This window comes from Dipodomys spectabilis, unplaced genomic scaffold (assembly GCF_019054845.1).
Source record: "Dipodomys spectabilis isolate Male_0828 unplaced genomic scaffold, ASM1905484v1 ptg000506l, whole genome shotgun sequence".
Lineage (NCBI taxonomy): Eukaryota > Metazoa > Chordata > Mammalia > Rodentia > Heteromyidae > Dipodomys > Dipodomys spectabilis.
This window is the reverse complement of record NW_024871183.1, coordinates 1,240,163-1,258,716: the sequence shown is the minus strand read 5'-3', so window position 1 is coordinate 1,258,716 and position 18,554 is coordinate 1,240,163. Positions and strand designations below refer to the sequence as shown.

At 36.6% G+C, this 18,554-nt stretch overlaps 1 protein-coding gene across 1 annotated transcript in view; it reads right to left on the bottom strand.

Annotated features, from left to right (window-relative positions):
• Nucleotides 1-18,554, bottom strand: part of Pex5l (peroxisomal biogenesis factor 5 like) — a 233,552-nt gene that overhangs the window by 61,952 nt on the left and 153,046 nt on the right. Inside the window, exons 4-8 of the mRNA XM_042669817.1 lie at nt 16,561-16,672; nt 8,029-8,223; nt 5,282-5,405; nt 4,301-4,397; nt 640-735 (exon numbers count right to left, since the gene is read on the bottom strand). Coding sequence (XP_042525751.1) covers nt 640-735; nt 4,301-4,397; nt 5,282-5,405; nt 8,029-8,223; nt 16,561-16,672 — 624 coding nt within the window. The remainder of the gene's footprint in view (nt 1-639; nt 736-4,300; nt 4,398-5,281; nt 5,406-8,028; nt 8,224-16,560; nt 16,673-18,554) is intronic.

Sequence of the window (18,554 nt, the reverse complement as noted above, 5' to 3'; positions counted from 1 at the left end):
AAAGCTCCGATGAGCATCCCAGCTCACATCTGTGATATACATTTTGCTCTTCCAGCCAGAAGAGTGGATTAAAAAATAGCAAAAGATGATGTCTGATGTTTCTTTGGCTTCTCTTCCTGCCTTGCTCCCTAATCCCATTAGAATATTTTTATATTTAATATTCATATCCAGTATTTCACTTTTCTTCTCAACAATGTTTTAGACAATGATAAAAAGATCATGTCTCAGGTTATCCACTGGCTAGCCTATTCAAGCAATGCCCCTTTCTCAACTAATTAGAGAATTATAATATCCAAAGGCAGGGAGATTATCAAATTTCAGACATTACTCTGATCTCACTGAGACTTAGCAAATACACAGTGGTGTTCACCATGGAACCAAGGGCTCAGAGTTCTTTCTGACCTAGGACCTCACACAGGCATTGCTAATCTGTCATAGAACTGGCACAAGAGGTGACATCTATTTGTTTTCCAGATGAGAAATCAAAGGTTCTTTAGCAACATGTCCTATTTTGACAATCATAATCATGTTTCAGATTCATATCTGTAAAATAAGACTCATTTTATATGTATCCTATTGGTTTGATTTTTTAATGGCACTATGAGAAATATGAAAAAGAAAAGCACATTTTAAAAGTACCTCTACTGCTGCCTTTGCCCTTTCAAATTCCTCTTCCAAGGAGTGGTTTCTGGAAAGTAATGCACTTCCCCAGCGATGTTCCTTGGTCAGTCGGGCCTGAAATAAACCAAATATAAAGTGTAAATTATTAGATTACATGACACAAGCAATTAAGTGTTTCTTTTCCCATGTTATTTTCTCAGAAGTATTTCTAACTGATGTTATTTTTGGAGTATCTTTCAAGATTTATGCCCTAATTGGTAAGTCTCAATGTTTGTGAGCATATATGCATGTTTTTTCAGTAATGAGTCTCAGCTTAGTCATGTTAAAACCAGTCTCTACCCTCAAACATACTACTTCTATAAGTCTGTATTCCAAGTACTGATATTTTAGAAAAATCCCCCACTGATTCTAGTTTGTGACTAGATAATCTCTATTGTTAGGAGGATGAGAGGCCAAGATAGAAGTGTGGCTTTCAGGCCAGTTTCATATATACAGCAGGTCCTAACACAGAATCTGCTTTGCTTTGCCTTCCCATGTGAACTGGCACATTCTTGTATTCTGTATCTCAGGATATTTCCCTGCATGAAATAATCGTGAGTCATTTAGGCAAAATCATGTCTGATAAGGCCAACTGCTTCTATGAATCACAGCTAAGGTGACATATATCTTAATTTAGTTAATTGAAAATGTTTGGAAAAAAATCACAAAAATAAGAGATGTGCCTATAGAGCATACTTAGATCTTCTGTGTAGTTAATTTCATATTTATTCACCCATAAGCAGAACATAGCAATATATTTTTAAAAACTGAACACAAATGGTATACTATTCTGTAATTCACTTGATTTTCACTCAACCATAAACTGTGGAGCATCCAACTATTTAGTATTTATGGATTCATTGACTTATGGGTGTTAGGGGTTTTGTCTCCCTGTATTTTTTTTTGGAGGGGGGGGTGAGCTTAGCACCATTTAGTATCACTGTTACCCAGGATGCATAAATAGTGATTCAAGTGAGTCATGGCAAAAAATGAGAGTATCAGTGAAATGGCTGGCGTGTGTGGTTCAAGTAGTAGAGCACATAAGCACCAGGCATAAGATAAATAATAATAGATGAAATACATTTACAAAAAAATAAAATAAGGGAGCCAGGATACAGCTCAGTGGAAGAGTGCTGGCCTTGCATGTACAAGGCTGTGGGCTCAGTCCTCAGCACCATAAAACAAAAAATAAAATGAAATAAATAAAAACTAAATTAAAAATTACAATGAGATATCACTTCACAAGTGTTATAAGGGCTATTATTGAAAAGCCAAAAGATAACAAGTGTTGAGAAGACATGGGAAAAATACCTGTGACATGGTTTTTTTGCCCTTTGTATGTCTTAGAAAAGTAAGAAAACATCAGAATTACTTACTTTGTGAGCTTCCAATTTATTTGTGATTCTGAAATATGTTTTTAAGCATGGCTTATAATAGCCCATCACCTGTTGATTCATTCCCTCCATCTGAGAAGGAGGAGCCCAGTAATCAGTTTTGATGAGCTGAAATGCTCTATGTGAATGATTTGCAAGTCAGTTATAAGTTGGATTTTTATTCTACCTCCATCATGTTTTACTATATCTACATAACAAGCCATATATTCAAGAGCAGTGTGTTTTTTTCCAATGAAAACATCTGTCTCTGATAACAAGTAGATTAATTTATGTACTCCCTTGCTTCTCTGTTTGGATGACTAGGTGTTTCAGGTATAGTATTAAACCTTGATTCATGAAGTTTTTCTAATTAAACCATAGGTTGGAATTCACAGAATAGCATGAAATTTCTTAGTTCTAGCAAATCTTACTACATTGATAATATTTATTTAAAAAAACTGAAGAAGTAAAGTCTTTATAAATAACCACCTCAAATGATTCATTAAGCCTTCCTTAGACAGAAAACTATTGTAGTGCATTTTAAAGTGTATTTTGGAAGACAACATAAGGAATCACATACCAATTTTCCAAAGCACACTGTGCTCCCTTAAAGGAAAGCTGGTTAGTGGGTAAAAGGAAGGACAGTGTGGTGGGATGGAATCACACAAGCAGCAGGAGGGCAGCAGTCATTGGGATAATAAGATAAATGCATTGTGGGTTTCTATGGAAACCATCGACCCTAGCTGCTCCTCTGCCCCAGCTTGGTGTAGAACAGCCCACCTGGGCCAAGTCTTGCCCTGCTTTCAAAACAAATGTTTTATTGCTACATTAAATTGTTACAAGGATTCCAGTTTATGACACAGTACCAGTTACTTTAGGTGAATCTTAAATCTCTACCTATCAAGAAATGTTTTCCTAATAAGTGCCTTAATTTTTCATTTTAAAAAGATACATTTAGAATGAGCATAAAGAAAGAAAATACAAAATGCACTCTCCAGATTTAAAAAATACAGTTTCATGCTACATTTACAATTCATTAAGGTTTGCAGGATGATTTGTTCAGGAAGTTAGTCGACTTGTTTTTCAGCTGTTTTCTGGGAACACTAATGTCTTCTCTCCTGGAGAAGGAGATGTTTTAGGAATGTTTCCATTTTCTTAGAACTACCACTGTACGTGGGCCCTCTTTCTCTCTAGCACTGAACAGTTGTGGGTCCACAGATTAGTTTCTTTATTTTTCTGTGTCCTAGTTTCCTTCTCTATATAATGGTATCAAATGGGCCAATGTACATTAGAAATAATAGCATACAATAACACCTACTGTTTTCACTTTTATCCATTTTATTTCACCTCAGATAACTTATTCCTCTTAATTACAACATCATATCTAGAAAAACTCAAGGAAATCTCTTGCTCACGCCACTTAATTTCCTTACTTAAATGATCAATTATACCTTAGATTCCAGAATGCACCAACATGGGCACATATTTCAGAGATCTTTGTGTTGTGGTTTTAGGTCAAGGCAATAGCCTTGAACACTGTCAAAGGGGATGGAAAGATTGAGACCAACATTACTCTCAGTATGATAGAAGAGGACCTTTAGCCATAAGAGAGAATAAACTCATTACCAGGTATACTGGAGTGATGGTCAAGCAGTGGACAGATCTATTTCATATATAATCACTGCCAGTGATTATGTCCCAGGAAAAGATGCGTGACTTCACTGAGACTAAGAGTGCTTTTGAGGACTATCTTTAGAACGCATGGAATTATTTGGATATTAGATATAATACATGAAAAGTGCACAGCAAGTCCCTAATAGCTTATTATTGTCATTACTGCTAATACAAGAATAATATTCTCTGGTATGCAGTTTATTTTAATGTGACAGTCAGAATACTGATGTATATAATACCTTGTTCCAAAGGGCATAGATGTGAATGAGCACTCAGGATGTGACTTCCTTTTTTTTGGTTCTGTAGCACAAATAGTGCTAATACTGGAGAAGAATCAGATTTTGTATTGCAAAATACTGGCACAGTCAATGGCAGAACAAGGAAAACGTGCTAAGTACACAGTGAATTCATTAGCATGTTTCCCAGCAAAATATGTATATTTGTATAAATCAGTTATTCTTAGCATTGAGACAGTTACTAAGTAAGAAAGCAGAATAAAATACTTCAAACTTTTGCTAAAAAACACAAGTGAAATATTCATGAGACATTATCTACTTGAGCAGATGGCTTCACTGGACATGTGACTTTATTACCTGTGCTGGGGCCATTAATTCCAACTCCGAAGCTGACTCAGAGTTGAGGGCACTTTTGCCACCACTCAGTTCTGGCTGAGATCTGTGTTCCGCAGACCTGTAAAGGATGCATTACAGAAACCAATGTCATTGAGAGGAAATTCAGCTTGAAATTCACACAAGAAACATAGTTAAGTAGAGTCATTGAAAATCAGGATAATGAACCTCTCATCAGAGTTCTGGTGAAAATGATACATTTTATGAATTTCCATTATCTTGACCATTTATTTAAGTGGCCATAATGTGCTGTTACTGTTTTATGTTAGAATTTAGCTCACTTATAGGCAGAATGAAAAATAGACACAGAGCCACGTTGTTTCGCAGAATTTCATTTTATGAAAAAACATTGTGTCTTTTTGTGGGGGACATTTCACAAAATATCTCTAGGTTGAAGTTGAAACATCACAATAAGTTGAAGGTTCAAATGGGAAACAAAACTTGAATGGGAAATTTCCCCTTTAAGACTCATATAAACATGATGAAATGAGTAGTTAGATTTTCTCAAAGTAATCAGTTACCCTTAATTATTGTATTATATGACAGTGGATGAGTGAGAAAGCCAGTGAAGATTGCCTATATAATCAGAAAACTTAATTAATATTGATGTGGCATGTTACATACTTTCTCTTACAAATATGTATATATATATATATATATACATCATTTTAACTATCTCAGTCACACATTCAGAAAATTACCAGCAAATGCTGAATCACAACACATCTCAAATCCTTATTGACTGAATTTAATTAATTCTTGACAATTCACTTGACATAATTTACAGGTTGTAGAAGCCAAATTAATTAACATTGACCCATGAGGTTATTATATGTAATACTAAGTATCTGGATTAATTTAACTAATTGTCTATTTCGGTATATGAAAGGAACTCTCACATAGTTGACACATACATGGCTATTTTCTATAGTCAGATTATCTTACCATAAAAGCTCTTTTGATCCAGCTCTAGATGAACATGATTTTCTCTCTGCCATTGGATGCCCCTTGCTATTTCGATCTCCATGAAACTTAACATCATCCCATTTTTCCAGTTGTGTTTGAATGTCTACTAAGAGGTAAGAAATGAGGGAGCCAGGGAGAGAGAACAAGGTAAAGATAGTAAAGAGATTGAATAAGATTGAAAAGTTTTATACAATCAAGCATTACCTCTCACACATAAAAGACCCAAGACCATCTTTTACCTTTCCAATGTGCCATTAAAATTTAATTAAAATATATGGAAGTAAGTAAAAATGAAAACTATGAAGACAAATTAAATTGCTTTTACAACTGAAGCACTCGGTGTTTGTCTGTGTGTGTGTGAACTCAGGTCTTCATTTGGCTCATTTGCTCAAGTCTGACAGTCTACCACTTGAAATATACCTCCACATTCCAGTTTTTTTGCTGGTTAATTAGAAAGAAGAGTCTTTTAGATATGTTTGCCTGGGCTCCTTCAAACTATGATTCCCAGATTTCAGCCTCCTGAATATCGAGGATTACAGGCTTCAGCCACCAGCACACAGCGAAAGTTGTTTCTACCTGTCACAGGGCTCACATGTTCTTTAAGACCCATCTGCTGGCATACAAATTTCAATTCCAAAATCTTGTTCTAATATTTCTTAATCTTTCTCTTCCTTTTGTTAGCACTGGTTCTCTGTATTGTCATTCTTGCCTTTAGTCTTGTCTTCATCCATCCACCAGAGAAGGATTTTTCCTTTTGTTAAAATAGAATTTGTTGCCGTCTGTCCTGTCAGTTAAGCCCTTTGAATAAAACCCTCCTTTTCCCAATCTTTATCCTTCAGCCCGTGGTACTGGAAGGCCTTACTGCTGCTCTACAGGAGTTCCACACCTTGAACTCTCTCTCCTGTAGCATCCTGCCTTTTTAATTTTACGTTTGAGAATGTGTCTCACTAACTTTGCCTGGACTAGCCTCAAACTCAGGATTCTTCTGCCTTAGCTTGCACAGGAGATGGGACAACAGGTGTGTGCAACCTTGCCCAACTTCAATCCCAATCTTAAGGGAATGGCACCCAAGGATTGCAATTCAGTAGTGACTGAAACTCAGACATTTTAGTAACTGTGTAATTGCAATTCACTACAATATTTATATTTAATTCCAAATACATATTTTAATCTACTAGACTGTAAACCTGATAAAGGGAACACAAAATTGTATTATTATTACTATTATTATTCCATTATCATCATCATTATTATTATCATCATCATCACCCTGCTAGTCCTGAGGCTGAACTCTGGGCTTCTGTGCTCAAGGCTAGCACTCTATCACTTGGGCCACAGCTCCACTGTGATTAAATGGAGATAATTCTCATGAACTTTCCTGCCTGGGTTGGCTTTAAACTATGATCAGATCTCAGTCTCTTGAGTAGTTACGATTATAAGCATGAGCCATTAGTGCCTGGCAAGACAAGGATATATAAATATATATATATATATATATATATATGTATATATATATATATATTTTTTTTTTTTTTTGGGTCCGGTCGTGGGGCCTGGGTGCTGTCCCTCAGCTCTTCAGCTCAAGACTAGCACTCTACCACTTGAGCCACAGTGCCACTTCCGGCTTTTTTCTTTTTGCTTATGTGGTGCTGAGGAATCGAATCCAGAGCCTCATGCATGCAAGGCAAGCCCTCTACCACTGAGCCACCTTCCCAGCCCCAAGACAAGAATATATTATTTTTGTATTCCTAGAACATAGAAAATGCCCACAACTCAGGACATCTTAAAAAATGTTTATGGGGCAAATGAATAAATTAATTGGCCATCTAACATACATATCATGGTAGAAAGTGATTTCACACATATATGTATACATACATATACATATATCCTACTTATTCTTCTGAACATTATAAATAAGTATGAATAAACTTACTTTATGAGCATATATATATATATTCACCACATATTTATGTACACAAAGAGCAGTTAGTAACAGGCAGAGATATCTTTCTGAAGTTCCTACCAGTTTTCTTTCTCCTGAGAAAACAGAGCTTGATTTGACTGATTCAATCAGCTGAGGATTAAGCTGTTTTTTTTCTCCCCTCAGGAAGATCAAAGTACGTGCATTAATGTTCACTACAGTGAAGCAAAAGTTCTAGCTCTTCTTAGTAACTTAGAGATCTTGGGACAAGTTAAAATTTAAATTTGGTTTCTCACATATCTCCAGGTTCTGATAATTGTATGAGACAATAATATGTCTCATGCAAACAATGCAGCATGATTCCAGGAAAATACTACATGGTAGTTATTGTTATCATTAACTTGGACATGTACATGCTAATGTTTATTTTGGCTATTGTTATCTCTTTGTATTGGAGTTGTTTATTCATGTATCTTTCTGTCTCCTGCCCTAGATTGAGAGCTGCTGGAAGCAAGATGCATCTTTCATTTGAAACTATTGAATCCACTATGGTGCCTGCTTTCTATGACTAGCAAATTACTTGTGTGCTGAATGAGTACATCAATACTAGTTATGTAAAGTTGAGCTCCTTGATGGCCATTCAATCCAAGCACAAAAGTTTATGCCTTGCCCAGTTTCTTACATGGACTTTGCCTTTTCTATTGTTTAATTCACTTTTGTCAGCTGTGGGGCTTCCCTGTTGTATCACTACTACCATCAGTAGTAGAAGGTTTAGCAATGGCCGGAAACAACTACTCCTTACCTAAATCTAAGGATGAAGTCTCTGTGACTTGGAGGGGCTGGCCTCTCTGCTCAACATCTGTGCTGATGAGGTCAGGTCCCTCAGCCTTTTTCTTGAGAGATGAAGTTTTGGATGAAGGTTCTGACTTCTTGGCTTTGCTTTGAGTCTGGGAGACTGGTTCACTCAGGTCGAGGAGATCTAAGCCTGTAGTCAACACTAGCAGACACAAACAGATAAGGTTAAGGTAAGCCCAGTTACTGCCTTGTAGTTACTTTTTAAATATAGGTTTCAGTTACTGCCTTGTAGTTACTTTTTAAAAATAGGTTTCAGTTGAGTACACAGAGATCTTATGGGTATAGTTTAGGTTAGAAACAGCAAATTAAATTGGCTTCCCGTTGAGTTATAAACTGTTAGATGGGCAAGTTTGCTGTGTATTCTAGTTTGCACATGGATGAGGCAGAACTTAGACCTCCCTTAGCTATGATGAATTTTGACCAAAATTAACATGACAAAATGCAATCTGAGGTCAGGTAAAAATGTATTGTTTTGCTTCATTTCTAAAAAAGGCTTCTTTAAATTCTAGTTTTCCTGTAGAAGGCTGAACTTGTCATGGTCAGAACCATAGTGAAGTTTCTGAAGGCTTTTATTTTAAACAGTGAAATATATGGGGTATAAAGAAATGCTGTTAATCATCTTTTATTTAATTAAACAGCTCAATCAGCAAATGGCATGTTGTTTGCACTAACACTGGAGAGGTATTTTATAATCCATAATTGATGAATAGGTACACATGTTGATGAATAAGTACACAGGTTAATGTGCAAATTAAAATATGCAAGTTTAATATCAATGTAACCAAGTATAAGACTCATACACTTTCAATTCCTAGCTGGCTGATTCTACTGTATTTAACACTTTAAGGAAGGTAGAAATAGCAGTTTGTTGAGGCAAATGAGAATTTAAAAGAAGTAAGCTTTTGAAATTTCCAGTTCTTTCCTTTATAGTGAAAGTAACTAGTATTTGATAAGCTCATTATGTACACAGAAAATTCAGATTAGAGAAGGTCCCTCCGGACCTACTCTGTGCTGTGCTATGTCATTTCTCAGTATAGAGACTGTGGATCAGTCCTGGTGTCTTCCTGACCTAGCACTCTTCACTCAGCCAGCTAAAGAAAATCACTTTCTACAATACTGTCTGCATCCTCTAAGCTTAGTAAATCATGGTCTGCAACACTTACTGCTGTTCTCCTGTCATGTCCTAGCTCTACCTCCAGATGGAGAATGGATTTTGCAGCTGCCTCAACACCTCTCCATCTGCTTGCACCCAAGGAAGGGCCTGGGATCAACTAAACCTTCAACACAGATTTCTTTAGTACTGCACCACCTGCCTGAGCTAACCATGCCCAGGGGAATCTTCAGAGTTGCAAGGATTGTGAATCTTTGTACTAGAGGTTGGAGGTAGAGCTTTGACTTGCTACAGAAGTACCAGAGCCATGTCCCCAATGCTTTTGTTTTGTCTTGGCCTTGAAATAAGGTCTCTTAATTTAGCCTTTCTGCCTCTGCCTATCAAGTAGCTTGGATCACAATATTACCACTATGTCTAAATTTTCTTATTTTCTGAATTCAATTCCAAATCACAATGATTGGATACTATTGGTAAAATAGAGAGATCTGGTTCTACCAGTTTAGGTGTGCCTTGAATTGAGTGTCTTGACAAGTCTGTGTTTCAGTTTCCTGATCTGGAAACAGAGTTAATGGTCTTTGAGAGTTACGAGATGATGAGTATATGATCTAATGTGTGTAAGTTCTAGGCTATGGTAGGCAGTCAGGAAATGTTATTTCTGAGTTGGGAGTGTGGCTCTTTGGTACAATGCTTACTCAGCTAAGTGAAGGCCCTGGGTTCTATCTGCACTTCACATATGTATAAACACAAATACTACTTCTATTCTTGGGAGGCCAGTTTACAATGTTTTCATTTTCTTTGTGTTGTTCGCCTACTATTATTCTATTTTCCTCATTCCTTTCTATCTCAGGCAGGAATCAGATCCACATACTTATACCAAGGACCACTACTGAGGATAAAACTGAAGATGAGATAAAGATACTGGATCTACAGAGGATTTTGTGGAGGAAATTGAACATAAAATAGCCTGAAAGTGTCAGTTTATCTCAATTGAGTCTTTCTGAGAAGATGGGAGCTACTTTTGAGCACTAAGATCATCTGAAATATGAGTTTTGTGTGGTTAAGAAATACTGGAGTACAGAGGGAAAGAAGTAGCTGTTGAGAACTAAGCTACCAGGCTTTATGTCTAAAATTTAAATCTAGCAGACAGCCATGGTCTGGGTGCCACATACTTTTTCTTTTATCAACATAATGGTTAAACAGAACTTTCAGATACAGTTAGGTTGTCAAAGAATCTAGACCCAATGTGATTTCCTTATAAAGAACACCAAGAACAATCTCGGGAATGCCACACACACTGTTTTACCAATTGTACAGACAAGACCTAGTCACTTGTTCTTTTGGAAGCAAATTATATAAGAATCATATACTTGTAAATAGGGAGTACATTTGTTACAAAATAATAATTGGTGAATATGAATTCAATTCTCTCTCTGCTTCTCACCGCTCAGAATAAAATGCTAAAGGAGTGGATTGTGAGTTTGATCTGGGTTCAGTCACATTCTCTTTTTTTCCTCTCTAATATGTCCTGGGTACTTCTGGGTACTCTCTGCCCCTTTGTTCTTTTCCCTGAAAATACCAAACAAAGGCTTATCACAAACGCAGGACTTTTTTGTTACCCAGGTGATGAAAGAGGTGCCTTGGAGGTCAAAAGGTAAGCTTTCAAGTTCTGAGAACCACAATTGTAAGAACTGAAGAGGTTGGGTGCAGACTTTCAGGCTTTGAAGGAGACAAATCACATTTTAGTGGCTGTGTATCTTTTAAGACTTAAAAGTAAATGCCTGCAATTACAGTTTCTTGAAGGATCATGGTTTGAGGCCAGCACAAGATAGCAAAATCTTAAGAATAAACAGAGGATGGTTGAGTATGTCTGTAATTACAGCTATATTGTAGACAGGAATAGAACCATGGTCTTAGACAAAAGTTCTATGCAGCTGACAAAGGATAGCTTCCTGTTATAGTTGATGTGAAATTATCTGTCTGTCTGTATCTCCTTCCCTCGCTCTCCAGATATATTTGATTATGTACATTCGTGTTGGATCCAGTAAAATATTTCTGAGTACAATCTTATTTCACATATCTATCCTTTCCTAAAGGGCCACATTTCATCACTCATAGGCTACAGGTTGTGGGAGTTTTTCCCTTCACTTCCATCTGCTGCAGGGGGGATTCCAAGTTTGGTGGCTCCTAAGCCACATCATCTATTGAAGCACTTTATCCTGTCTCTTCAGCTAAGTCAGTTTGCTTATTTGAAGTTATACAAACATTGTGCATAGAATAAGTCAACATAAGAAAACGACTGGGACTGCCTGTGTTTAATTCCTCACCCTACTATGCATTAGCTTTTGGGTTTCTCTCCCTTCCTCCCTTCCTCTTATCTTTCTCTGTCTCTGTCTCTGTGTGTGTGTGTGTGTGTGTGTGTGTGTGTGTGTGTGTGTGTGTGTGTGTGGCTCGTGTTGGTACTGGGGCTTGAACTCAGGGCCTGAATTTAGCTGTTTCGCTCAAGGCTTGCACCCTATCACTTGAGCCACAGCTCCACTTCTGGCTTTTTGGTGGTTAGTTGCTGAGTCTCATGGACCACTGGTCTTATGTAATCACTAGTGTTCTTCTAAGTAGAAGTCAGGAAGGTCATAGAGAAAATATATAAAAATGGAACAGATGCAACTGGGGATGAGGATTGAGGTTTGTAGACAGTTTTGGAGATTTTTTTTTTTTTTTTTGGGTCTGAACTCTGGGCCTGGGCGCTGTCTCTCAGCTCTTCAGCTCAAGGCTAGTGCTCTACCACTTGAGCCACAGCACCACTTCCGGCTTTTTTTTTTCTGCGTATGTGGTGCTGAGGAATCGAACCCAGGGCCTCAAGCATGCAAGGCAAGTGCTCTACCACTGAGCCACCCTCCCAGCCCCCAATTTTGGAGATATTATACTGGTTATTTTGAAGACTGAGGAAAGATCCAAAAATCAACAATGATAGGTGTCCCCAAGAAGCTGGAAAAAGTAAAAACAAATTCTGTCCTAGAGCTCCTGAAGGAAAGTAGACTGATGAATCTTGATAGGAGCACTTCCAACTTCCACAACTTTAAAGTAATAAAACTGCATTGTTTTAGGCAGTAAGTTTGTGGTGATTTTTTTTCAGAAGTGATGGGAAACTAACACATCTGTTACTGAGTCTAGGAGGACTCAAAGATTCAAATATAGATGGGTGTCTCCAAGCATGCATAATTAACCCCTCTTCTCTAGCCTTCATCCATGTCTGGGGGCAGGGTGCAGAGTTTACTGATAAAGTGTATTTATTTATTTATTTATTTTTAAGATACTGGTTATCTGGCCATTTGAAGAGTTTGAGGCATGATTTAAATAATTAATAACCCCAGAAGCTTTCTTTGTAAACCTTAATTACATTGGCTGAAATTTCCTGAAAATCAATGATTAAAGTGTTTGTTTTCAACTTCTTCAGGTATACTTGATTGGAGAACATAGCATAGTGTATTGGAAAGCTGGCAAGTGGCACTGTGAACAAATATTAATTACTACATTAATTGGGTCCTGGGAAGGGAGGCCCCTTCAAAAGAATGAAATAGTACCTTGTAAGAAGCTTCCTTTAGACATTTTGTAGTACATTCAATCTTATTTGTACTACTATGTCGTAATAGGTCATGAATTAAATGGCAGTATCAGACACTTTCAAATATACTTATATCAAAGGGATAAATTAATTCAATCAACTTTTTCCTCTTCGTTGGAATATGTAGTTACAACTTCTACTCAAATTTCTAAGCTCTCAAAAAAATATGTGATTTGAGTTTGTGAACACTGAAGCTTCATAAAAATGTATTTTGTAAATATGCTTATTTTTTACAATAAAGATATTTTAGTAAATAGCTGTAGCAGGGCCGGAAACTTTGTTATATATGGTTCTTTTCTTATAATGAAAGTCTTGTATGTAAGTGTATAAAACCTAAGTGAAGGAGGAGTAAGCTGTTTTAAACCCAAAAATGTTTGTTCTAAAACTTATTCACCCAATAGCTCAAGTTAATGGATAAATGCCTTTAAATTATGTAGTGTGATGAATACAAACTAAGAAACCTGTTTTTCTCCTTGATCTTTAGCAGAGTCTGACTTGTGCTTTGATGTATATTAGATTTATTAGGAGATCAAAGAACAAATTATTGTTACAAAAGTTATAGTATGACTCAAATAATCTTTTTTTCTTTTTTTTTGTAGACAATGACTTACTAGGTATCCCAGACTGGCCTCAAATTTGTATAATCACTTTAAAATATTAGTTATTTCATAACAGTCAGATCATTTGATTTATGAATAAGTGTATATTTGTTTACTTTTTAAAAATCAAACAGTTTCACAATTATTTTAGCTTGTGTTAAATCTAAGGATGCAATTTAAGAAAGCCAGAGAATTAGGTGCCTCCCTGGATTATAGATGAAGTAAAGGAAAATTTGGATGTTAATAAAAAAACAAAAGAAAAATATCCTTATTTGATAAGCTTAGTTATCCTAAGTTCATTTCCTATATAGTGTCTAGTGATATCACTGTTGAATTACTTCACCCTTTGTTCCAGCATTTCTGTGATTCACATAAGGAAATAGAAAGATCTGGAAAAAATTAAGTGAAGTAAGCCAGACCCAAAGAAACATAAGCACCACTATTTCTCTCATTTGTAATAATTAGAATATGTCTAGGATATTCTTAGGAAAGGATATGATAGCTGTGTGCAATGACCACATAAAATGATGCTTATTGAAATGAACCCCAAGAAATAGAAATAAGAGTTTTATATTGTACAGTTTTCAGTTTTTCTTCTTTCTTTTTTTTCTCCCTTTGGTTTATTCCCTGATGTCACTGCTTTTGATTTCTGTATCCTTTGTCTTGTGGAACTTTATTACCATATGCTTAGGAAACTAAGAGGACAATGCTGAAGGTTTTGTATGACAAGAAATTACCTTCTTTTGGTAGTCATCTAGAATTTCAGTATTTCATAGATTTCCTTCCTTCCTTCCTTCCTTCCTTCCTTCCTTCCTTCCTTCCTTCCTTCCTTCTTCCCTCCCTCCCTCCCTCCCTTCCTCCCTTTCTTCCTTCCTTTCTTCCTTTCTTCCTTCCTTTCTTCCTTCCTTTCTTTCTTTCTCTTTTTCCTCTCTCCCTCCCTCTCTTTCTCTTTCTTTCTTTCTTTCTTTCTTTCTTTCTTTCTTTCTTTCTTTCTTTCTTTCTTTCTTTCTTTCTTTCTTTCTTTCTTTCTTTCTTTCCTTCCCTCCTTCCCTCCCTCTCTCCCTTCTTTCCCTCCCTCCCTCCCTTCCTTCCTTCCTTCCTTCCCTCCTTCTCTCTTCTTTCTCTCTCTCTTTCTTTCTTTTTCTTTCTTTCCTTTCTTTTTCTCTCTGCCTACTTTCTCTCTCATCTTCCTTCCTTCCCTCCCTCCCTCCCTCCCTCCCTCCCTCCCTCCCTCCCTTCCTTCCTCCCTCCCTCCCTCCCTCCTTTCCTTCCTTCCTTCCTTCCTTCCTTCCTTCCTTCCTTCCTTCCTTCCTTCCTTCCTTCCTTCCTTCCTTCCTTCCTTCCTGCCCCACCCACCCTCTTGTGTCCAGTACTAGAACTCAGGGCCTGAACCCTATTTCTTTGCTTTTTTGCTCAAGGCAGGCAGTCTATCACCTGAGCCATACTTCTACATCCAGTGTTCTCTTCTGTTGGAGACAAATGGTTTAGAACCACAATCTTCAGATCTCAGTCTCCCAAGTAGCTAGGTTTATAGGAGTGAGCACTGGTGCTAACTCCAGGTCTTTCTTTTAAATGTTAGATAATCAAGTGAAAAGCTTTTGAGACGTATCTTATGTGGCTCTTTCACGTTGGGCCCTTCCTAAGTGCCTTAACTTTCTCATCAGTGGGAACTGGAAAGTGAAGAGTAATCCCTTAGTGCATCTATTTCTCATGGCTTTGCTGCTCTAAGAAACACAGGCTCTCTGGATTTTCTTGGGGTAGCTTTGCAATTTTGGAGGGCTGAGCTCCAGTTTCCTAGATTAGGAAGGTAAATCTAATTGAACAATGTTACCAAGGATGAAATTTATTTTCTTGATTACTCAGTGTGATAGTTGATTTTAGAAAATGATTGCTTAAGTACAGCAATGTTGTTTACTGATTTTTAAGAAAAGGGAAGTGTAAGGAATACTGTTTTCACCTGATACTAGCAGAAATGGTCATATTAGAATTTACATGGCATAAAGTACATTCATAGATCCTTTATTTGGTCTTCTCAAGTGACTTATGAGATATGCTCTTAATACTAGATGAGGCAACTAAGGCTAAGTTAGGTGAGAAAGCGCAGCAACTTGCCCATGGATACAGAGCTGGGGTTGGAATTCATGGAGTTTGACCTCAGAAACTTGGATTATATTCCCACCTAAGGCACTCGTATCTGTCATTCATTCTTGTGTTTGCAAGTTTTAGTATTTTTTGGAAAAAGTCACAATTTCCTCCTTTTAAGATATTCTTCAATATTTCTACCTACAATGAAAATATACAAGCCAGCAGCTAGCCAAGGACGTCATGGAAAAATGACACAAATTTAAGAAGACAGATGGGATTATTGACTTCTCTTTCTATGCAACTCTATATTACCCATCCAATATAATCTTTGATTTTTGATTCTGAACATTGTTTTTTCCATTTTTATTTGCATGATGTTCCTTAGACTATGAATGTTGACCAAATGAGACTGATTCAGAAAGGCTAAACTGCTGGAGAAGTATGTATTGTGCCAATGGAATTCAGCACTCCCTCCTGAGACATGTTTGAACCCTACATGTGCTAGTGCCAAGCAACTGAAGGCTCCCTGCTTAAGAAAGCTTAAGTCACTTTGGCACTGATCAGGGAATTTTTAAAAGGAGAAATAACATGTCAACATGGGGAAAATAGACTTGAGTCTTTACTATCCAGTGCCTGCAGGACATTTTAGTTGTTTTAAAAAAATCTACATTTTTATTGTACCGAACTTTTGTTTCACCACCTATTTTGAAAAATAATTGATTAGGCCATCAACCAAAACTTGAAAATCCTTACTCTGAAATAGATGCTTTGTTTCAGTGTAATGCAAATAAAAATGACAAGATATCAAGATAAACAAAGGCATAGAAAATTAACTGGTAACAGTGGAACTCTTAAGTTCTAGCAAAATTAATAGAGTAAAATACATTGTAATTGCTTTTTAAATAATCATAGGTTATATCTAATTTATTCTAAAGAGTATATGCTCTAAAGTTTCATTTAGTTACAAGTATTATTCCCCACCTAAAATGGTTGTAAAAAAAGATGCACATTATATTATGGTTCAGATCAACTCTACTTGAGGTATAGTTAAAATAAAAGAATTACCAGCTGTATTGGATGTTACTGGCCTTGCAATAGCTTCCGATTTGGTTTCACAGAGAAAGTCATCGATGGAAGGACTCAGGAGGGGTCTGCTTTCTTGTTGCTCATTCACCAGCTGAGAACAAATGAACAAATGAAGGTGTTCAACTGCAGGTGTTCAACTGCAGAATCAGAAGAATTAAAATGCAGCCTTGCAACAAAATGGGAATAGCAAGCCTACCTAAAATAAATAAATACATAAATAAATAATAAGGAGGGAAAGAAAGAAAAATATTACTACCAAGAGGTGGGGAATGAGCCTTTTAGCACTACTATCAAAGTTTTGGATGCAGCAAACGAGATTTAATAGCTTAAGCCTTTTTCTTCCTCTCAGAGTAGTTTTAGAATTATCTTCTAATTTCAACATGTGGAAAATGACACCTATTGAAGCACAGTTGTTAGAGGACAATCCCATTCCTCACTTAGACATAAATCTCCCACTAAGATCTGGAAACAGAACTTGAGACTTAGAGGTGACTGGAGGCTCTGGCCAGGAGTTGTTAGTCATGTCTATGAGGTGAGAATTATAAACATATGAATTAACACTCTTCTATCTTCCCTTTCTTCAGAAGCTAATGACCTAAACATATCCCTTACATTTCCTTCCAGTGCATTTGCAATGCATAGCAAATCTTATTTGAGGGGAAAATGCTGTTATATTAACTGACTAGAGGATCTAGTAAATAAGTTTGTGAAAATGTATATGTAAAATAGACTCCTGTAAATTTAATTGTATTTTTCCATTGATCTGTTCTGTAACTCTAGTAATCTTTTAGATTGCTTTGGGTCCCTAACTGGCAGTGACAGTTAATGATTCACCTTCATACCTCTGTGTATCTAGGTTTTCTGCAGTTAAGTAAGGAAACACAGTTATGTTCTACAAATAATTAGCTCTGTCATAGTTTTACAGGAGGGGTCTGGCCTTTTAGTTTTCTATTTGTAATAAATAATGTGCCTTGCAGTCTTGTAGAGCTTACATGTAAGTTTGTATTTCAAGGTACGAGAATAAGGAACCAAGTGTTTTGGTGTAGGAACAAACCAAAGTATTTTATCTGCCTATCCTCACAGTTCATTGTTTATTTTTTTGGCATAGGGTCTGTAGTTTCATAGCTCAGAGCTGAAGGAAGATACAAGAGGCATAAACAATAGTAAATATGGGAGGGAAATGTAATTTGGCTACTTCTGAAAGGGTAACATGGAAGTATTTAATGGTCATTTGGAGGTTGAAGCCAAGAGACCTTTTTGGTACTTGAATGTAATCACATTATCATTTAAACATGGTTATGTCTTGAATTTCCACTAAAGCTCAAGATTTTTTGAAAGCTTGGAATTTTTTCAGTGTGCTGGTAGCTCATTCCTATAATCCTAGCTACTCAAGAGGCTGAGATCAGAGGATCATGGTTTGAAGCCAGCCTAGACAGGAAAGTCTGTCTCTTATCTCTAATCCACCACCAAAAAAGAAAAAAAGGTCAGAAGCAGAGTTGGGGGTTCAAATAGTATAGTGCTAGCCTTGGGCAACAAAGCTAAGGGACAGTGGCCAAGCCCTGAATCTCAGGACCAGTGTAAACAGTTGAAAATATGATTTTTATTCATATTTAACTTGTAGAAATTATTGAGGATTATTGAAGGATGGCAAGGAAAATGCCCTTCTACTAATGTACAAGTTACAATGCTAGAGATATCTTCAATTATTGTTAGTTTTAGCGCTACCAAATATAAATCCTCACAAATTTCACCAGGAATCAGATTATCAAAAGTCTACTGGTTTTAACCTTTCTGAAAGGTTAATCTATGAGTGAAACTCTTGTGTTCCTTTACATTTTGGTCTCTGAACTTCAATGTTCTTGAGGATTACAGGATTGACTTACATTAAACTATTTTTAAGTGTTGAGAAACTGCAACTTTCCAATGTTTATGGATGAAATAAACGTATTTTTTGTAAATGCCATGGTCTACTT